The 23172-nt window shown below is 41.9% G+C and overlaps 1 protein-coding gene across 1 annotated transcript; it reads left to right on the top strand.

The window, feature by feature from the left end:
• Positions 1-509: 509 nt before the first annotated feature.
• On the top strand, positions 510-22498 carry BCO2 (beta-carotene oxygenase 2; the record flags this gene model as incomplete). The annotated part of the gene is made up of 14 exons (XM_082009937.1): positions 510-559; positions 1268-1434; positions 3122-3214; positions 9413-9617; positions 10692-10903; positions 12394-12509; positions 14428-14530; positions 15732-15860; positions 16007-16167; positions 17145-17312; positions 19799-19936; positions 20668-20850; positions 21893-22003; positions 22385-22498. The coding sequence occupies 14 exons, from the start codon at positions 510-512 to the stop codon at positions 22496-22498; spliced, it is 1950 nt and encodes a 649-aa protein (XP_081866063.1).
• Positions 22499-23172: the final 674 nt, after the last annotated feature.

Here is a 23172-nt window from a genome sequence, read left to right as displayed (position 1 = left end):
AATGCTATCAATAATATACACTCAAAATTCAGCATAATCTCAATAAAACGAGGGGTGGATCTGAAATCAAGATAAAATTCAAAAAAGACAAGGGAAAAGCACTATGCTTAGCAAGGGGAATTACGTATGTTACAAACCAGAACAATAGCTAGAGCTGGTATGACGTTATTGGGTGGTGAAAGAAACAGAGATGAGATGTGGTAGCTATAGGATAGCAGACAGGACATAAAAACATAGCCATTCTCCTTTACTCTTTGCTACTTTGGTCTTAACTGGAGGATGGATCTGCTTATTAAAAACAAAGTGGGCAGAGTGGGAAACAGGAATAAACCAAAACATGATCGGTGAGGAAAGGTTGAAGTAGTTGAGTGTGTTTAAGTTAGAGAAAGCACAAATCAAGGGAAGGTACAGTAACAGGTAAGTTACAGAAATGACAGTAGTCAGATGTTCACTGTGTCTTGCATAGAGGACAAGAATAAATCGGCTTAATTTGCAGCAGAAGACTTAGCATGAGTAATAATCTGTCCCATCTTCAGGACAGTGGAATGGGCTACTTAGGGTACTGGGTGTGCTGCCTTGCTCTCTCTCGAGGGATAGGGCAGCTTTTAAGAACTGCTTAATAACATGAAACAAACATAGCCATCACAGTGCATTTGCAAAGTGCTACCAGCATCCTGAAGGAAAGGGTCCATCTAAGGTCCATCTTGGTTTGAAACAGCAGAGAACAGCCTGTCACTGGTCCTTCCCTATCTGATTTGATGGTCTTATCTGGGGTTGCAACCAATATTCTTGAAGCCTTGAGGTTCTTTGAGGTGCAAAATGGTTACTCAGATTTTGAAACAAAACACAGAAAAAGTATTTTTGACAGGTGAAAAAGAAAAGACAAGATGACAAGAATTTTTACAAGAATTGCCTTGAAGCCTGGCTACTTCAGTATATGGATACATCTCCCTCTTCTCTTTCTTCCAATTTCTCCAGCTACATCCAGCAAATAGCAATAAAGCACCGTTTCCACCAGTGGTAACATGAACTTTAACTGTCTTGGCACTTCAGGAACTCACCTGGCCCAGCTGTTGAGAGGGTCTAAGGGCTGCTGAGCTGCTCAGGCTGGAGGCACGTCTCCCCCATGCCCTGCAACTGCCTGCTCTGGCTGTAGCAGTGGAGGGCAGGCAGGCTAACTCATTCATCCTGCCCAGCTAAGGCAGACATTCCTGCCTTTTATTCTGAAATGACGATGTCAGGCAGCTCTCGCCAACTGATCCACCAGTGCTGGCTGCACACTATCATCCTGGCACCAGTACCTTTTCCTGACCATCTCTGATCTGATTTCTTCCTCTGAGCGGAATATGTTTTCCAAAATCCTTCGGTCTGCCATCAGCCTCCTGCTTGCTCATTTGCAGCATTTCCTCTGCTCTTTGATGCAATTCATTCCAGGTAAAATGCATAAACAAACAAATCTTTCTATCCCATCACCTTGGAAAGGGCTTTTCTGCCGCTGTTAAGAGCTGCTGCTGACACAGGTCAGTAGAGCAATTTCATTTCTGTTGATCAGAAATTAGGAACTAAGCAATTTGAAGTGTGTGTTAGAAGCCTGAGATTGTCCATTATTTATTGAAAACATAAACGGGAGAGGCAAGTACATTGCACAGATTCCCCCGGATTACTAGCAGATGCTGATAGTTTAGATCTGGAAAACCAGTCGGCAGCAGATTCTCTCTGCAAGGGAGCCTGCTGTGAGACGTGTAAGCGGGCTGTGAAAGGGAGCGGATTGTTTAGAGCAGCGATATTACTGAAGCTTTGATCTGAACATATGAGTGGGAAACTACCCACGGGAATTTGTATCACCATCGAACTCTGCAATTTGTGCTGTCATCGCACTACTTGAGCTGTCGGGTTTTTTTAATTTTCTTTTTTTCTTTTTTTTCTTTTTTTTTTTGTCTAAAACAGGGAAATCTGTTACAACAAAATAGGAACCTGTAAAGATCATGACTTAGTTAACCAGAATCGCTGCTTTTTGATGGTGGTGTTTTCATCCCCTTTAGAATCAAAGGATTGCTTCTCGAGTATCCAAAGATCTGAAAGGTTTTCAAACCTGCCTTATTGTGCCACCATAACACATCCATAACACATGGAAACAAATTTAGGAACAGTCCAGGAGGTTTCTTTTTCACTGTACATGTTACTAAGTTGGTGTAAGGCATCTGTCATCAACTACATCTGTGAGATGGAAGACAGAAAATTCAGAGACAGAGGAGGAACTAATGCAAACTAAATGACCAAATATTAACTGTAGCATTGGGAATGTTATGTAAAATAACCTATGGTATTAGCATTTTCAGGGTGTGATTTCCTGCTGGGAAAAAAGCCTATATGCATAAATTTATGATTTTTTTTGATCTGCCAGCAAATTGCAGCAACTCTATAATCTTGTTTAAACTGAGGCTCTCTGCTAAATTTAAATTCTCTTGCAATCCACCTCTCTCATTATGCTTTAAAGCTGAACTGCAGAGGAACATAAAGAGCTGTGTTTCTTGTCTTAATTACCTGAGTGATATGAAAAGCCTGCTTTCCTTGCCTTATTTTCTGTATCTTTTTAAATTAGGGATTTTCCCTGACTTTTACTAAGGTCTTCTTGAAAAAGCTTGCTGATATAGAGTTGTCTCAATTTAGCTAAAAGGTGAGAATGTTGAATCATGAAATAGAAGCCCCTCTATTATTTGTTCAGGCATTTGAGTGAAATGGTGATAATAAAAGAAAAAGTGTGAATACAATTTATTCCATGTGATATGTTTTCTGTGACACCAGCAAAATTTTCCTAGCTCACCAGTTGTTCATAGTGCCTTTCTAGGATAAGTCTTCCAAGCACTTGATTGCATAAGTATTTAACAGACAACAACACTTTCTTCATGTCAGAAAAAAACCAACAAAAAACCACCCCCAAAGTGTAGAATCTATTTCTACAGGTGTCTTTGGGAAATCAACAGATACTTCATATGCAATTGTATTTCATATACTGCTTTTCTCCCTTACCTCCCCTTGACAAGCCTTTCTCCATTCCTTTTCTCCATTTCCCTGTGTTTTCTGTCACTTCTTTTATGTTCTTTGCTTCTTTGTCTGTTAGCAAGGAAGCAGGTGGCTGAGCCCCTGACAATGGGAAATCAACAAGCTAGATGGAACAAGGAATCAAGTACGGGGACTTCCCAGCATACACAAGGCAAGTGCCACAACTTCAAAAATCCGTGTGGGGGCACTCAGGTGAGCTGAGGGGTTCAAACCTGGTGAAGGCAGAAGGTGAAGGCTAGAGTCTGGATGGCAGAAATCAATAGGTACAGCAACTTCAGGTGGGGGGATGGGGAAAGCTGGTTTTCTGCCCTGTTTTTCCAGTCTATGATTTACAGGGACCATAATGTGGCCTGTATCTTGTGCCAGAGGATTTCCAAATCAGATGTATGGTTATTCTGAATTTGCTTGAATCCTCAGGGAAAACAGAACTCTTGCTTCATTCCCCCTGCTTGAAGAATACAAACTGTGAGCATTCTGTTTGCTAAAGTCTGCCCTTAAGGCTGGTCCTGGATGTTCTTCCGAGTCAAGCAATTAGACAGTGCAGTTGCATGTGGACACAAATGTTGGTGGTCCCTGTGCCTCATATTTGAATACATAGATTAAAATCAAAGTGGATTTGCTATATCCAATGTTATTTCAATTTCACAGCTAGCAAATGGCCTTCTTCCATCCACTGTTCAGATTTTCTGTCCCACCTGTTTAAGTACAATTTAATGTCTCATTCATTGCTACCCTACCCAAAGCAGGTGGGGTAGCTTCTTCTCTACAGAAACTTTTTCAAGATCCTTGTCCTTGGTTCCACTGTTTCTGGATATAAATAATTAATGCTAGGATGTCAGTTTGTTACAGGCAGAGAAATCATGGCACACTGCTCTTTGAATGGAAATAGTATATGAACAATGCCAGGTTATGATAATTCTGTAGTAATGGCTTACAATCTTTAGAAAAGTTCTGACAAAAAATTACAATGTTGTATTTGGTACTGCCTCTGCTCTGATGTGCCAAAGGAAGTTTAGATCTTAAGGCTATTTTTAAAGGCTTGAGGTAAAATGTAAATTGTAGTTCAGAAATGAGATTTTTGAGAGGGCAGGTTGTGACCTGATTTTCAGGTATTATGTTCAGGCAAGTACAGTAAGCCCCACTGGGACTGTAGTGCCTTTCCTTTATTGCTTATTAAAGTTCTTCTGTCTTGGATTGTAGCGAGAACAGTAGAGCAGAGTCAGTATTTAATTTTATTTAGATGTTGTTCAACATAAAAGCCAGTCTGACTTGTCTTTTGCAGAGAGTGATGTCTTCTTGAGTAGCTAGATGTTACAATAAGTTAAGCTTGATGATTCAACTCTTACCTGAAGGTGATACACCTTTATTGCAATTGCTTATGAACAGTGCATTCAAGTAGGAAGTGTTTGTGTTCCATCTGCTCAGTGCATTTCAGAGTCGGTACAGATAAATGCAACAGTTTTTAATGTTAAACTATGATTAAATTTGGTGGCTAGACTTTATTCCGATTTTTCCAATAGGGAAGAAGTGTAGGTTGTGCAGCTGTGGTGGGGTTTTTTTTCCTCTTTTTTTTAAACACAGCTATGGTCACTCACAGATTAGCAACAAAACAATTTCCTTTGATGTGTTCCTTCTGTATTGTACTGTCCTGCACATGTATTGCAGCAGTTTGATTTGATTTTTTTTTGAATGAATGCAAGCCTTTCCTGTGCTGACAGGGAGCAATGAGTTGTACTAGGCCCTTCTGGTCTTAGCTCCATGTGCAAATTAGCTTGTATTGTTTGCTGCTGCAGCTACTGATCACATCTCAGTATGTTGCAAAGAGAATGATGCCTTAAACAAAGCGAAAAAGGCGCAGGCTGCATGAAGTCCCTGCAAAGAACCTGTCTGACCACACTCACCCACCCTTGTGTTTGCTGAAATGCTGCATTGCTTTGTAGATGATGGTCTCTAAGGAATTCCCTGACAACATCTTGTTTCCAGATCAGACGAGTGACCTGCAATACTGAGGCAGTTTACATAATGCACGTAAAAGACACATTTTTTTGTGCTGTGACAAGTTTAGAGGAGGTCATTGCTTATTTTTGTCTTCTGTTTCTTGTCCGGAATCTATCAGAACAAACTCACCAGAGCAAACCTGATTTTTTTTTTTTTTCTTCCTTGCACCCCTCCTCACTTCCTGGCTTTTCAAAATTGTCCTAGAAAGACTTGTCATGTTTCTGAAAACTTCTGGTTTCACTCATCTGGGTATCATGAATTGATTACATTTTGCATGCATTACTGTCAGGATATTCATCTCATTTGAGTGGTTCCCAGAGGGAAAGATTATCTTGCTATGCTTGTTTCTTTTTCTCTAGTCTGATAGGACAGGGTATTAACTTCCACATTCTTGTTGTATATAGCCTGTTCTCAGACGCATTCTAGACTATGTCATGAAATGAATTCTAACTAGATCAGATGTCAGGGAGGGTTGCTAAGATGGTCATGCGAATGGCAAGGTTATCACAGGAGAAGGAAAATGAAAAGAACTTGGCTTGCTTAGCTTAGGCAGTGATATTATTGCTCACTCTAAATACAATATGTGGTAAACACCAGAGAGGGAGAACTACCAAAGCCACACAACAGTGCTGACAGAAGAACAAAGGAGACAAACTGTCCTACAAATAAAGTCCTTCTGTAAATTCAAAGGATTTTTCTAATCATCTGGGCAATGAGCTGTCTTCCAAATAGGGGATAAGGGCCAGGAAACATAGTAACTTTTAAGAAAGAGTTCATGTATATGACTTTCTCTGACAGCAACTGGGAGGAAATGACCCACAAGGTCTTTTCTGGTCATGTTCAGGCTCTGTTGTGAAGTTTATCTTCCTAAATTCCCATATGTAATTACGCTGCTCTCCAGGAAGTTTCTATGTAGTGCCATTCTTGGTCATGCCATGTTTGTTTCTGCTTGGATGCAAAAATATCTCCTTACGGACACATTGTTCTCATTTTTTCTACATGCTTTACACCTTTACAAACTTCAGCTTGGCCTACTAAAGCTGCATTTCTGCAAATACTGATGGCAGTCACTAAACCTGCCAGGTGTTGGTTGATATGAAAAGCCTCTACTTCCTTATGTCTAAGGAAATACTCTGAAGCACTAGTGTTGAGATCAGATTGAGTGCTTCATATAGGATTTAATCAGAACTTAACTGAATTTTAATTTTTTTTGTTGGTGGTTTGAGGTTAATGGCTTTAGCCTTGCAGCCTGTATTCTTTATCTAGCTGATTTACCATATTAGAGATCTAAAGAAGGATTTGAGGATTGGCAAGCCAGAGAACTGCATTGAAGGGATCTTGCAATTTACCTTGCTGCATGCCTAACACTCATTCTGTCTGTGGCTGTTCTAAAGAAGAAAGCTTAGAAAAATGATGGCTGCTAGCTCAGTTCTTTTGCAGATATTCTCCTGTCTGCAATAGCAAATTTCCTCTGTGGATGTGAACATGTGGTTTCAGAGGCTCACAGGTAAATTGTGCAGCAGCTTCACTTAATCACCTGGATTAACAAACATAGACTAGAAGAAGCAGTGGTGAAAGTGACTACTATAACCAGAACAAATTGCTACATCAACAAATTGGAATGAAGTTCAGTGTCAGTCTGGACTCTAGTTAGTGTGGGGTCTTGTTTGTACTATACCTCGTTCAGAAATAGATTTCTGTATGCCACACTGTCCTTTTTAATCAGTGTTTCACTTACACCTAAATCTTTATCAGTTCTGGTTTAGTTCATGGCTCAATGGTCTTGTGGTGAGGATGGAGCAGTGTAGCAAAGCAACTCCACTGACCTGTGGACATAAAGCCTATGATAAATGAGGAAGTGATAGCATTGGGAGGGAAGGCAACAGTCTGTGCACTTTCTAGGTAAGTCCACCTCTGTGGCTAAATGGATTGCTAAAACAATCCTTGTGTTGATGAGACTTTGCAAGCCAGGGTACTGGCGCCAATAACTAACTCTGTGCTGTCAGCACACAGCATTCCAATCAGTTCGTGCTTTCTTGATGCTTTTGTCCTGTAACCATGCCTAACAAGGGGGATATTGCATTCCAACAAGAGGCTCCATCAGAAATTATCCTTCTCTGTTATTGCTTATTTACTTACCCGGTAAATCTGCTTAAATCTCTTTTGTCCTGTCCTGTAAATGTATTTCATCTCAGTTTCATCTGTGTTCTTCCTGACTTTCATTTTTTGGGGGGATGTGGTTATTTTTGTGAGGTTTTGTTCGTTTGTTTGTTTTGTGCAAGGGGAAAAGCCAGTGATTGCCTTTTTGAGCTGCTGAAATCAGATCGTACTGGTGAGTTTGAGAACTGACCCGTACACCTTTGAATAGCCTATGAGCTTCTGGTCTACTGCATTTCAAATAATGCCAACATAGCAAAGTCCTCCATGTTCAGTGTAGAGAAAACAGGACAACCTACATTTGATAACCTATGTTCCAAGACTTTGGGTTCTTTAACATCATGTTCATAACATTGATTGTGTAACTAGCTATGGCTTGCCTGGATTTAGAGTACTTGCCTGGGACTACTGTGGGTTGTTCTGTGGGATGTTATTCCTAGTGAGCTGCTTCTTTTTTCCTTTTCTAGAAAAGCCTTTGTATAATGGGCAGAAAAACTGTTTGCTTTTTTTGTTTGTGTGTTTTTTGGTTTTTGTTTTTTTTTGTTAATTCAGTAGAGGATGTTGTACAGTTTTGTTAAAAATAGAACGTTGTTTTGAAGGAACCTAATGCCACAATACAACCCCTCCCCTAAACTCCCAAGCTGGGAAATCCTGAATTTTGTCTGACTATTCAAGTTAAAAGGAATACTGGTAGCATATAGCATAAAATTTCTTTACTGTGAAATAGTCAGCATAAGGAAAACCATGCATTAGCTTTAGCTCCAAAAAATGCTGCTTTTTACTGTTAGCACCCTTTTAAAGCACAATTTGTCAACGCTGTTTCAGAAACCCTTGGTTAAACCCAGCTCAGATTAAGTCCTAGCCAGAGGTGTCTGAGGCAGCACTAACCATGAGTTGACCTGGATACCGCTGCTTGTCACATTGTATGTTGCTGCATTGGTGGCTTCACCTATAAGCAGCCCTGAGCATAAGCACAGTGAGGGTTGTGATGGCATAGTGCAGGCTAGAGGCCATATACAGGGATCCTTGCATCCCATCGGAGAGCATGGAGTTGAAATGAACCATGTCTTTAATTGCAGTGCTGCAAACCTCAGAGCAATGGACAGTGCTTGTCCCTGTCCTCTGTGTTCAGTTTGCTCTATGCTCTATTGAATTTTCTTTCCTGTGTATGCTTTGCTGCAAGATCTTTTGCAGTCAAGGACTTTACAAAAAACTCTCTTACTTTGCAAACAAAAAGGGAGAAAATATGGGTCTACAAAAGGATCAATGATGAATATGGCTATAAAGATTCAAGGTCAAACACTAGTGACTGGACAGTAGAAAGACCTTAGGAAGATTGCAAATGCAGCACAAGTAAAAAAGCCAGTAGCACATTCTGCTTAAGTATCATGATCTCTTTCTGATGTGTTGTGTTGTTTTTCTGCACTCTGCTTTATGTTTGGAAACTCCTTGGGTGATGGCTGATTAGATTACAAGTCCTGGGAAAATGTCCCAGTACACACAGTCTCTTCTGCCTCTAACTCACCTACGACAGTGATACTAACGTGGAGTTAGGGGGTGTTTTAGAATGCAGGTTTTCTATCTGAGGTGTGCCCCTCTCTGCCTTGCTTTTGGCAACGTTGCCGTAGAAAGGCAACATGCACTGCTTTACAAGGTGCCTAATTACATCTTTCTGCTTATGGCTTCAGTTTGCAGCAGTCAGACTAGCTCCTTTCTGTCACTTTCTTCAGCAGACTACTTATCTGAAATCACTGGGAGATAATTTTTAGGGCTCCTCCTCAACATTACTCTGTGTATTATCCCAACTTGCAACAGATTTCTTTTTGCAACCTCATAGGTTCTTATGATAAATATCCACGTTACTTGCTCTCAGTGACTTACTGAAATAAATTCCAACTATAAGCTTCTTTAATTAAAAGACTAGTTCTCTTCTTTCCTATCATCACATATTTTATTACCTCCTTTGGACTGCAGAACAGGTGTCTCTAATAGATTAACTACAGTAGCGTTAAATCCACTGTATTTTCAGCTCCCTGTGGATGTGTGGGGTATTATGGGAACACAGCTTTAGTTTGAATAACCACTATCGTTTTGCTGCTTGCAGAACACTATATGCTATTCTGTAGACATCCAAACTCAAGCTCTAGTTATTTTCTGTTTATTCAAGTGAAAATCTTAATTACCTCTTTTGCAGGTTTAAAGAATTTCCTGGCCAACCCATCAAAAGAGAAAATCACCTTCCACAGCCCCAGGGGTTTGCAATGCATCTCACCCTTAGTGCAGACAGTACAGGAGACACCTCAGCCCATCCCAGCGAAAATCAAAGGATATATTCCCAAATGGATTAATGGCAATCTTCTGAGGAATGGTCCTGGGAAGTTTGAGTTTGGCGAGGAGAAGTAAGTCCAGGTTTGGTGAGTTTGTCAAATCATTCTGGCCTTAGCTCTACCTAGACACGTCTCACCACTGTTTGGAGCACCTTGTAGTTTCTTTTTAAGTAAGGCAAGGAAGAAATGTTTATGTATTAATTCTTTTAAGAACAGTTGCTCCCTCACCTGGAAATTCCCAGTGGGCAATCGGAAAATAGCAGCATGGTTAACTTATTAAGGTTGGAGAAGCTGAGTCACAGAGAGGCTGTGACCTACTCAGAATGATATAATGAGGGAACAGAACCAGGGATTAAAACATCCACACTCCTAGTCCTTTGTCATTAACAAAAGTCCATCCCACGAGCACTCTGAAATCTGGGGCAGAATTTGTGAAGTTCATTGCACTAAATTGTGTGATTTGCTTTAGAAGCAAATCCATCTCATTTTAAAAATAATATACTAAAAAATTTCAAGAAAGTAACTACTGCCTTTGGCTTGGAATCCACCATTCTAGCTAATTGGCAAACCTAGCTCTTTCTGCAACAAAGCTGATAGCAGCAATTGGCCAAAGGTACTCATCATATTTCCAGAGATAGACCATAAGGTTTTCTCAAAGTCTGAGAGATTTCTCATTTCAGAGAGAACAGCATCCTGCAAACAGCTGAGAGCTAAAGGCTCCTTCTTGTGTGGTTCGTCTTTCAGTAGTAATTTCTATTCTCTTTGTACAGTAAATCACAATTTATATTCCCTACACAGAAGTCTGCAGAGTGATTGGTTTACCAGTATAGATTATTTCCCCCAAAAGTTATACATAGCATTTTCAGAAGTCCCTGAGGCCCACTTTCAAAAGTAATACAGGGAGCTCAAATCTCACTGAAAGTCAGTGTCTAACTTCAGGTCCCACAGCTGAAAATACACTTGATTTGTTTCATTCAGTTAAAATGTTTTCCCAGACTCATCACAAAGCTATGCATGTTTAAGCGTTCATGGGATCTGGGCAGTAGCTTTTTGCAAATAATAATAAACCTAGAGGCAAGAGGGAACAGTATAGGAGAACATCATACAGTGCCCAGCTCTTGTTTTCCTATTTATCTCTTCTTGAAGATTTAACCATTGGTTTGATGGCATGGCCCTGTTGCATCAATTCCAGTTGAAGAATGGCACAGTGATGTACCAGAGCAAGTTTCTGCAGAGCAGCTCCTACCTGACTAACAGCCAGCACAACCGCATTGTGGTCTCAGAATTTGGGACGCTGGCAATGCCGGACCCATGCAAGAGTGTCTTTGGGCGCTTCATGTCACGCTTTGAGATGCCACGTAAGACGGTTTCTAAGAAATAAGAAATAATCTGTTATTTTCTTGGGGAGATTGTGGTCAGGTTTAAAAGGAGATGTGAAGAAGTCTGGTAGGCCTATTCTGAGCCCTTTGACCCCCTAGAACAACGACAACAAAAATGCAAGCTGGCGTCAGACTTAGCTGGGATAGGCACATTCAGTTTAATGTTCTAGTGCCCCTTCAGCTCACTCAGTTCCAGAGTTTGTAGCAAATTTCCAACATAAATCTTTCCCCAAACAACACCTAGTGCAGTCCTGATAATGAGCATTACAATCTGCCATTCTACCTGAGACACAGCTTTGCCCTTAAAACACCTTGCCTTGCTAAGCTTGTAGAGTAAGTGGGATAATCTTTCCCTTCCTGTACTAAGGTGCAGGAGATGATATGAGTAGGGTGAGAGATGGTATTGCACAGGAATGGAAGTACCATTAACTATAGGATTCTGTGTATGTCAGGAAAGAAATAGGCTTAAATGCAAGCAAAGTACTTTCCACTAAAACCAGAACAGACATAAAATTTGCAACTTGTTAGTCATGTGTGTGACCATTTTCTGCTTCTTATCTTCCCTGAGGAGACGGATCCTGTCCTGCCATGTCATCTGTTCTCTTCAAAGGTGGTCATACCTTCACTCATTGGTCTACCTATCTCCCCAGCTCCCCACCCCAGCCCTCTCAATAAGTTTCAGAACCATCTACATCCCCCATCTTCTTTTCCAAGCTCCAGCAGTTTGTTCCTGCACACCCTTGCCTATTTGACTTTTTACACACACGTAGGCTATTCCTCACTACAAGAAGGCCTGTCCTCTGGGCTTTTCCTGTACCAGCTTCAGGCTCTGTGTTCACCACACACACAATGTTCAACTGGGGGAATTGTTTTTTCCTCAGCTCTTCTCAGGCACCTGACTAGTGAGTCTTAGCTCCCCTAGGAGTGGCAAGAACAGCTCTGGCTGTTGTGCACGTGTAGCTCTCAGAAGGCATCTCTCTGACTCAGTTTTAAAGAGAAAGAATAGGGAAGAAGAAGCATTCCCTGTCCAAGCTCTGTCACACAAATAGCATCCCTGCCCTCCCCTCAGCCCAAGTTGTAGCTTCAAGTCTTGCCTCTTTTGTTTCCAGTGCTGTAAATCAAACATGGCACTCTTCATGTGGCTGTCAGAGGAGAGGACTTTGGCTAGGGAGGAAAGGGAGGGGGATATGAAGAAATAAGAGGTCAGAAACAAAGGGCATATGAAAGTATGAAGATTATCTTGGCTTCACTGCAGTGATTTCCACAAGAACCAGTCCTCGTCCTTTTATCCTGAACTCACCCGTGCAGACAGTTTCGTGAGTGCCTTTGTAGATTAGTGAGATATTTTAATGAATCACAGAGGGATTAGTGTCATTACAAATGGGTTTTTTTGTTTAAACATGTCTAACTTGCTATAATGTGATGTGAGATTAAACAGAGCTGTGTACAACTCTGTGATTTCATTTCAGAACCAAGTGACAATGCCAGTGTCAACTACGTTGTGTATAAAGGAGACTATTATGTCAGCAATGAGAATGTCTACATGTACAAAGTGGACCCGGAAACGCTTGAAACGAAAGAAAAGGTGTGGGCAGGTGGGATAAGGGGCTTAGCTTATGGTACAGGACAATCACTCCTTGCTGCTTCTAAGAGCAGCAATGGGGAACCCAGATTGCAAAAGATCTGATCGGTGCAGCTCTGGGCTATAGCCGTAAGCATCTCTTTCTGGTGTGCTCTGAAAAATCTACTTAGCAATAAGGCAGCTCTCATGAGTGAAGATTCAGTCACTGCCCACTGTAGCAAGCCAGAGGAGAGACAGATGTAGACTTGTTTCTGTTTGGGTACAGCTGGCATTCTTCCAGTGCACTCACTACTTGTCTGGACTTGTCTGTACCTACCAGTGTGTGAAGAACAAAAGTGCATACAGGAAGAAGTTAACATTACTGATTTCACATCTGTATTTTTGTCCTGTCTCTTCATTCTTCCTATCTGTTCCCTTTACCCTCTTCTTACACCCCCAGCTTTAAATACTGCAAAATGGTCCTTCAAAGTCTTAACTAAAACCTCTGTTGCAAATGGGTGGTGAGGTCCATATAAAGTCAAGTCAAAGTTCAGCTGTCACTTTATTTTCTCCCATGCTAGCAAATGAACAAAAAGTCAGAGTAGAAGTCTACCCATACACTCCGTGCATCATCTCACAGGAGTGTGGCTCTATTTGAGGGAAGAATATGACTTGTGAAATGATGGCATAAGCTATATGTCCCCCTGCCTGCACCCTTAGAAGGGATTCAGGTATTTGCTGGGCTGGACAACTGTGAGAAGGACTGAGGAAAGATTCTGCCATTCCTGAGTCAGTATTAACTGCTGTGCCTGTATGTTATCACAGACTATTTAATATCACAAAATACCAGGCTCAGCACACCCTCAGATCTTGAGGGAGGCATTCCAGGAATCCCGCCCTCCCTATAGGATCAGTTGTGAGTCATGAAGAAACTTTGTTTATGAAGTATAGCATGCTACTTGCATATTGAAATGGAGAGTTTGATGATTTGCTATTTTATTTGTTTTGTAAACCATAATGCAGTGAGGAAAAGATGTGTGGGTGTTTTTAGTTTGAACGTTCAGCTCTGTTGAGCTATTTTGTCATTAAAAAAAAATTCTCCTTAAGCTGCTTTTTAGATGCAGACTGGTATTTTTTGGCTAAGTGAAGAAATGGAAGGGATGATTTAACATTTAAACTCTCTGATTTGAGATGCCTTAAAAGGACAGGGTTTTCTAAGCTTCCAGTGGCGTGGCACTCTTTTCTACTGGGGCCTTCCAAAGGTTCTCAAGTTGGATACTTGAAAGCCGTTTTTTTTAAACTTCTGGAAAAGAAGCATATCTTCCATGCTTTAATGTTTCAATGCATGGATTGATCTTCCTGCAACTTTCTCCTTCAGACTTTCTTCCCAACACATTCCCTCCACTGTCTGAGCCCAAGCCACACCCTAACCCAGAACTAGGAATACATGTTAACAGTACTCACAGTTGTTGCCCTAACTGTTCCTTCTATTTGTAGACAGTGAAGCTAAACTGTTTTCTCTGTGAGGAGAGTAAACGCTAACTGTCAATTAGCTATTGGTGCTTTCAGAAAACTTGGTGATTTTTTGGGGCAGTGACTGTCTCTTCATGCTGTCTGGTTATTACATGGGGTCCTAGCTAAAATGCTCATACGGGCAACATTCCCACTGTCAGCACTTCCTGCCATTAGTAATGTTCATGTCTCCCAGAGAAATGGCTAGTGCTATTAGTCCCACTTTACTCATAGGACTGACACAGAGAGAAACATCATTGATTTTCAAGGATTTCAGGAAGACTGCCAGCTTAAGTCCAGACCCCACATTAGGGCCATAATCATCTAATTCTTCCTTAGACTTCCATGAAACCAACATCTAGAAAGACTTTGGCTTGCTACAGAGCAACAGGAAACTCCTATACTGACTGAAAATCTTTGGCATTTGCAGGTAGACTGGAGCAAATTTGTTGCAGTGAATGGGGCCACTGCTCATCCTCATTATGAGTCTGATGGGACAACATACAACATGGGCAATTCCTATGGGAAACATGGTAAGACTGGGCATGACCAGGCCTGGCTTGTGGGCCGGTGTACAGGCTGCTTCTCGCTGCTGCTTCAAGGAGCAGCTGTTGAAGAAACGTCAGTGTCTAAAGAGGCCTTGAAATTGCTGTTTCTCTTTGTGTCAAAATGGTGGCAAACCAGATTAGTTCTTATTTCAGGGTGTCAGCCTGTGCCATAAAAATGCCTTCTCTCAGGAATTAGTTTCAGATGCTTCCAAGTTTGGCCTGTGAATATCCAACAGATATTCATATCCCCTCTTCCTCTCCCAAGCTTTGATGGAAAACAGGAGAATGATTTTTAAAGTCCCATACAGCGTTGAAGCCTCATCCAAAGAATTTTGACAATTAGCCACATGTTTTCCACTTACAATAACTGTCTTTTGATAAGGACCGTAAGGGTTTATGCAGGAGAGAAGGTGGAATTTATTACAGCGACTTGGCTGTCTTACAGCAAAGCTGAATTTTCTGTGATATTTTTCTTCTTCCCAAAACCATGAGCATTGCATGTAATTGGGATCTAATTACGTACTTTGACATGGCTGCTGAGAGCTAGAATTCACTGTAAGTTACATAAAAGCCTTCCTGTTCAGGTGCCTGAGGCCTGTGAAAACAGCCACTGCCTTTTATTACGATACCTCAGGCTGGTTCCAGTTCACTAAGCAGTTTCCCAGTTTTGATAATTTTTCATTCTTGCTGTTTTCATTTCCTTTTGGCTTTAGCAATATCTAGCTTTGCTAGTTTTCAACTGGAGAGACCAAACTATAGATTATTTTTCACATGTGCCATTCTTTCCTGCCCATATGCTCAGATCTATTAAATGAGTGTTAAATGAGTCATCACCAAAGCTCAAAGTTTTCATTTCCTTTGATACACAAGCTATGCACTTGGTTTTCTTCCTGATCCTGTTGTTATAGGGTACTCTAATGTAAGTAATGCATTGCAGACAGTAAAATTAGACGTCAATCTACCAGACTGAGAAGATACTTCCTTTCAAGCTTCTTTTTTTCCTAGGTAATCCTCTGTTGGTTGTTTTATTGACTTGATAATGGGCTTTTTGTTTTCTGCTCAGTTTAGCTATGACTGTGGTTCCTAGTATTCTAGGGCAACAGAAGGGAACAGAACCCAACTTTGGTTTCATGAATGTGGAGAGTCTCACATCTTAGTGGTGTTGAATACCCTTTCTTCTTTACAGGGTCTAGGTATAATATCATTCAGGTCCCTCCACAAAAGTCAAACTGTAGTGACACATTAGAGGGGGCAAAAGTGCTGTGCTCCATTGCTCCAATGGATAAGATGAAACCCTCCTACTATCACAGCTTTGGTAAGAACGCTTTCTATCATCTCAAACTCTGTGGATTTAGCTTACTGTGAGGCAGAAAGGGCTGTTCACTGGCCCTCTGCCCTTGAGATTTTGTATCATCTCCCTTGCCTGATGCTTGGATGACATCTCCTTCCTGCTCTTTTAAGGAATGAGTGAAAACTACATCATTTTCATTGAGCAACCCATCAAGCTGAATCTGTTGCAGATTATCACTTCCAAACTCCGTGGGAAAGCCATTTCTGAAGGGATAAGCTGGGAGCCTCAGTACAATACTTGCTTCCATGTGGTGAATAAGCACACTGGGGAGGTAGGTGGATCTTTGGCCTTTCCAGCAGCTGTGCAGCTGTAGCTGGAATCTTAGATTCCAAGAGAAAAGTGCTGGGTAGTAGCCACAGGTAGCTGTAAGAATCAATCCAGAAGTTACTGCAATATAGGCTTTGTAAGGATGGGTGTAGGTTTATTAGAAATGGGATTACTTCACGCATTTTGTAGAAACATAGACTAGTTTGTGTTGGAAGGGATCTTTAAAGGTCATCTAGTCCAACTGCCCTGCCATAAGCAGGGACATCTTCAACCAGATCAGTTTGCTCAGAGCCCCTTCCCACCTGTGCCAGTGTTCCACCACCCTCATTGTGAAAATTTTTTTCCTTACATCTAGTCTAAATCTACCCTCTTTTAGTTTAATACCATTACCCCTTGTTCTATCGCAACAGGCCCTGCTAAAAAGTCTGTCCCCACTTTTCCTATAAGCCCCCTTTAAGTACTGAAAGGCTGCAATAAGGTATCCCTGGAGCCTTCTCTTCTCCAGGCTGAATAACCCCAACTCTCTCAGCCTTTCTTCATAGGACAGATGTTCCATCCTTCTGATCATCTTTGTGGTCCTCCTCTGGACCTGCTCCAACATGTCTTTCCTGTGCTGAGGGCCAGCCCTAAAAGAACAAGTAGAAATAAGCAGTTTGATATTCCTGGGACTGCAGCACAGGGACTGAAATGCAGTTCCCAAGTGCTACGGAGTATAGAAAGGTCAGTCATAGCCTGGGAATGATGCTATAGGGATGGAGTCATGACAGCAAAGGGCCTACCCTGGGCTGCTTTACAGTTTGGCTTTTCTTCATCTGGTTTTGCCTACGTACTGGCTTAAAGCAGCCATTCTGTAGTAACACAAGGGCACAAGACAAATCCCAAGGAATGAGTGGGGAATGAAATGGGGGAGAGAAGAGAAAACTCTGAGGCGTGGCTAGGATCTTTAGAGAGGAAATTTAGCCCGTCTTATGGTCACTGTAGGTGCTGCCAGGGCAGTGGTACAGTAAGCCCTTTGCTACTTTCCATCAAATCAATGCCTTTGAAGATCACGGCTGTGTGGTCCTTGATCTGTGCTGCCAGGATGATGGAACAACTCTGGCTACTTACAAACTTCAGAATCTGCGGAGGAGTGGGGAAGGTCTAGACCAGGTAAGATGTTTGCATTTGTGTTGCATAGGATCTGATGCGGCAGCATGCTGCTTGAGTTACTTTTCTGAAGCAAGGGTCAGGTTAGTAGAATGGAGAATGCTATGGGGGACCACAAGGCACAGGATGTGAACTGGGGAAAGGAACCACGACTATATGTAAAAACTAAAATTATGACCTATTGATATGTTGGTATTTTTCTTTCCTTTCCTATCTTAGCAGATAATCTCCATGGAGCATTTCCTTGAAACTTTTAAAACTGGTGTGTGACACAGATCTCCATCAGCCTGGCAGAATGTACTTCTGTTTTAAAATTTTGTTTTTAATGATAGTTGTTTTCCATATCCCTGTGTAATAAAATTTTTCCCCCAAGAAAGTATGCAAAATAAGTTTTTGCATGACTTTTAAAGGGCAAAAGAAAAAGAAACCCTGCTGTTTAAAGGCATTACTTGAGAAAACCAGCCTTTATTATGTAAATCACAGAAACCCAAACATCACAGAAACCCCTACATTGTTCCTCACATTCACCTCACAATAGCATGCACTCATAAATAATTTATTATGTCCAACTCTGTGAAAAGCACCATTTAAAGCCATGTAAGAGACATTATTTTGCATAGGTCATACACTGGAAAAGTGGGGGTGCTTTCAGTTTCTTGTACTGCAGATGTGTTTATTGGAAACCCACCATATTGTGCGTGAAGGGCAGGCTTTTCTACAACATGTTCAGACAAATCTGAACTTCCTCTGTCTATGTTCCGAGCTGTCTAGAAGCAAGTCAGTTCTGATCTGAAAAGTGTACAGATGGGTCCCTGTAGGGTCATTTTGTTCTGCTTTCTTTTGTTGTTTTTTTACAAAGATGTGGGGAACATTAATTAAAGTACAGCATAGTGTTAATATGACATTTGCTCTGCAATCTGATTCCAGTTTTTGTTCACCATTCTCTGAGCACAAAAGAGCTATAATTTGAGCCCTCTGAAGGTGTCCTTATGTAAACATTAAGTGTATGTTTCCACCACCCACGTTCTTTAACTGATAAGCAGCATAGCTATTAAACTGTATACACACAAATGAGTGCAAGTCAGAACAGAATCTTAAATTTATGCTGCACTGAAAGACTAAAATATGCCTGAGCATGATTTGGCTGTTTTCCCCAAACCGTGCTTAGTGCTTTTCCTTGTTGACTAAACCATATTTTGTCTGGCAGAGTTCCTCAACCAATCAGTTTACTGTGAGCTACATAAAAGCTTTGAAAGGAGGGTTTCAAGATGAGCACATATGATTAAAGTGAAGTTTCATGTTGCACTGGTGAATTACAGATTGAAGTAACTGAAAAACACCAAAAGAGGGTCCTTGCCACTTGTTTTATTTAGAAGGCTTGATATTCAGAAGCATTATGGGTTCGAAACTTGGCTTGAACAGAACTTTTGTGGCAATTGTGCAATTATTCCTCTCATGCAACCCGCTGAATGTCTTCCACACTTGGAGCTGCTAGTTTGCTCTCCCATTTGCTCCCCAAGTTAACTCCACCACTACCCTAGACTTCCCAAACATGAAGTCCGTGTGTACCTGAGAACAGAAGAGGGAAATCATGCAGGCCAACTTCAGGCATTGAACTGGGGTACAGTAGTCTCCTCCTGCTCACCTTATCATCCAGGGGAGAGGAAGGCTCCTCCACAGACTGATGTAGAGCATTTAGTCAGATTTCCAGCCATCCTCTGGACAAGCCTCTCTGTCCATTAATTTGAGAGAGCCAACATTTATGCTCCGAGATTAACAGCAAGCAGCATGGTCGCTGTCCGCATCATGCTGTCATCCCACAAAGATCTGAGACAGTCTGCAATCAAGCAGTTTTTCTTCTGAAGCTTTGTAACCACATGCAGCTTATATACTTACAAAGTTCTTCTTCCATCATGGTTCATATTATTTAAAATAATGTGGAAGTTTCTCAGTGCTTTGTCCAGCCTCAGGCTTCCTAAGTGGGACTGCTACTAATCACCAATAGGCCTGTAGAGGGTGGGTTTCCAGCAGGGGTATCCTCTCTGCTTGCTCAGCGCTCCGGAGGTCCCATTTTCTCTAATCCCTCTATTAGCTCATGGTCTTGGCTGGGCAAGAAGAGCCTAAGTCACACAGTCAGTGGGGCGTATGTGGACAGGCTGTAAAAAGGATCAATGTTAAGTCTGTTCTGAATAAAATATAGCGCAGCACATGTCCCACTGACAGATTTGGAGGATAACTTAGTGATTTGCATACCCAACTTAGCATTAATTACTGTGAAAGCAATGGTGACCATCTTTTTGCTTTCTACTCTAAAGTACTGGAACAAGCAGACCCCTTAACAGAACTTGGTAAAACACATAATAGATAGAAGATGATGATTTCAGAGGTGGAGGAATGTCTAAAACTTCAGAATTGTTCCCTAAAAGGGCACTTAGCCCGAAATGCTACTCTCCTCTCTCCATCATCATAACTTTCTGTCTCTGTAATAGATTTATGACTCAATCCCCCGAGCTTTCCCTCGTCGCTTTGTTCTCCCACTGAATGTGAATTCAGACACACCTGTGGGGAAGAATCTGAACCCACTCTCTTACACATTGGCAACTGCTGTGAAAGATGCAGATGGCAAGGTATGTATTAAAGACCTAACTGCATTTATGGCTGTGGTGAGATTGCCTGCAACAGTTATCATCCTGTGCTATTATCTTCTCAGATCTTGCCCATCAAGCAAGCAAGCAAGGTTTGGTCATTACTAAAATGGGACTCAGTGCTTTAGTATAAAGACTACCACATTGCCTTAAATGAAAGAGCAAAGACAGATTGTGACTCACTGAAAATGCCCAAATGGATTATGAGCCTGTACGATAATTGGCCAAACTTCAGCTTCTTCATTGACAAAATCCTCCATGCTTTCACCTGGGTACAGAACTGCTCTTTGCTTCCAGCTCTGAACAGCCCTACAGAGTGGCATTCGGTGGTGTAGAACACGTGTTGTCCCCTATGAGTGGAGTCATTTCTGTGTGTACTTTGTACATTGGATTGCTGAGTGCTGGACCTGGGATTTTCTGAGCTAGGAGTGCAGGAATACTTGGACTTGCTCCTGTTTTTCATATTAGACTGGTCCTTGAAGTTTCCAAGGTCTGTGATGGTCAGTGAGTTCTTTGGGTGAAACAGATAAGGGAGATGGAGTTGGTGCTTCCACCTGCCTCAGTGTGATGTCAGGTTCATCTTTAAACATTTCTTCTCCACAATGGTTATGCAGTGGGTTGGTGGGACCAGTCAGGTCTTCTGCCCAGCCAAAGCTAAACTGACACTTGGGTAATGCATACTTCTTCTAGTGGGTAATGCATACTTCTTCTAGGTCTGGTGCACACATGAAAATCTCCACCCTGAGGGCTTTGAAAACGTTGGGGGCTTGGAGTTCCCCCAGATCAACTACTCTCGGTACAATGGTAGGAGGTACCGTTACTTTTATGGATGTGGTTTTCAGCATTTGTTTGGAGATTCCTTGATCAAGGTTGATGTGGAAACCAAGAATTTCAAGGTGAGGTGAAGTGAGATTACCTTTTTTCAGCAATGGGAGTCATTCCACTGAACTGGCCTTGATGATGTGTCATTTACTAGGCAATTTACTCTTTAGGGGTCTTTGTTCAAATGGGTCTGAGATGAGATTCCTAATTTCATCTCTCACCTCACAACTTATGAATGTGGCACACACAAAACAGAAGAGGATACCACTCCAGGTTCCTAGAGAAATGAGAGAACAGAAAGGGTTGGATAAAGCATGCATGTGTCTTCCAGGCCAAAGAAGAGTCATCTTTTACCAGACAGTACAGAAGATACCTGAGTAGCATAGGCAGTTGTAGATAAACTGCCAAAGTATTTATGACTCGGGCAAGAAACAAGGTTTAGGATATTTCCAACCGCAAACACAAGCTGGGATTTTTCCTGTGTCTCCCTTAAATAGGGAATAATGATCTCTAAAGTGTTAAACACTTACTAATCAGAGAGTTTCCTGGAAGCTAGAAAGAGTTAGGAATCCTCAGAAAGAGACACTCATTTTAATTGTTCTGCTCCAGATACTAATTTTGCAATAAAAGCTCCCTCCTTCGGCATAGCTTTGGAGTGCTATGGCCCTCCCTGCAATAGGAGCAGCAGCTACGCCCTCAGGTGGTGATGGTGATAAACCTCCTCTCTGCTGGCATGGCACCTCTCCACACTGCCTGGACACAACATGGTCTGCACGAGAGTAGTGTAAAGGTGGCTGTGCCGTCTAGGATGGTCGTGTTTTCTGAGCTTGTAGCTAATACCTGTGCCAGCGCAAGCTGTTGGATGAAATGAGTAAATAAGAACCGTTTTCACTGTCTGTTTCCATGATGCCTGGCACAATGGGCATGCTGTCACAACACTGACACCATCATACTACTGAAATCAAAAGAATTAATTAAAAGGTTGAACTATAGGTTTCTTGTAGCACAGAGTATGCCTGGGTATCTGTGGGGAGCACCCCAACTTGCAACTCTGCTAACTGGAGTAGACAAGTATTAATGAAATTAAACACATCCATATGTTACTATGCTTGCTAGATTTGGCGGGAGGATGGATCCTACCCATCAGAGCCTGTGTTTGTGCCGGTACCTAGTGCCACAGCAGAAGACAGCGGAGTCATCTTGTCTGTTGTGGTCTCCCCCACTGAGGTATCTTATTGCTACTAGTTCGTCAAAGTCACGTAGTTTTAGCTATACTTTCTAAACCACAAAACTGAATTTGAGGCACTCTGGCAGATAGTTCTAGCACCATGCTCCCCGAGGTGTGTGCCTCTGCAACGGCCAAGCACAGCCAGACAAACTTTGAGTAGGAGTGTACCTTGGAATATCAGTGTTTCTTGAGTGGCATCTGTGACTATCAGTGCTCCTGGCCAACTGCCTTAGAAGGTTTAGTCTGTATGGTCTGGTTGTACCTGACCGCATGGCCTGGTTTTACATTTGAGGTCCCTTGTGGGTGACAGATGTAGTGAGTTGGACAGTGGAATGAAGTTCAACCTGGGCATTCATTCTGGCTTTCTCTTCATACTGCAGAACCAAAGTGCTTTCCTGCTTGTCTTGGATGCAGAGACCTTCAGAGAATTGGGGCGAGCAGAAGTCGCAGTGCAAATGCCTTATGGATTCCACGGCATCTTTACTTCCCACTGACTGAAGACCTTGCCACCTCCTGTAATTCAGGGCCAGGTTAGGCCCAGAAAGAAACCTCTGCTTTCTTTTATCTCCCACCTTTGCATTATGCCCTGGCTGAAGGAATTCCTTTTTCTCTATGATAACCTCCAAGTTACTGCTGAATTCCTAACAATATACAGCAAAAGGTCTGAGGAAGGCGGAAGCCCCTTCACTCAAACAGCCCACTGCTTTATCTTAATTTTCTGACTATATTGACAGATCGGTTAGCAGCAGTTTACAAAGGCTGACACATGTAAGGCTTGCAAGGGAGAAAATAGAAACTAAGATGACAGTTACCTTCCCTTGGTAGCAATGCGCTCTGAAGGGGAGAGCATATTGGTGCTCAGGGCAGTGACTTTGGCTGAAATGTGTAAAGCAGAAGAGAGGAGTAAAACCAACTAGTAACATGTAGGCCTCCATTGCGTAAAGATTCCCTTCACTGAAACCCAGAAAGTAGATGCAAACACACAGAAGCTGTACTTGTAGTGCTTTTCTCTGTACACTAACGGTGGCCTCAAATAAAACCTTGTGAAGTTTTTTCCTTTCTTTCCCTGCCCTCACCAGACCCACAGCCAACTTCGAGCTGACACACACCTTATTATGTTATATGGTCTTGCAGACCTGCATGACGCATCTCCGCCATGCTCCTGCTT

This window comes from Phaethon aethereus (genome assembly GCF_964289735.1).
Source record: "Phaethon aethereus genome assembly, chromosome: 23".
Taxonomy (NCBI): Eukaryota; Metazoa; Chordata; class Aves; order Phaethontiformes; family Phaethontidae; genus Phaethon; species Phaethon aethereus.
This window is presented reverse-complemented; position numbering and strand designations above follow the sequence as displayed.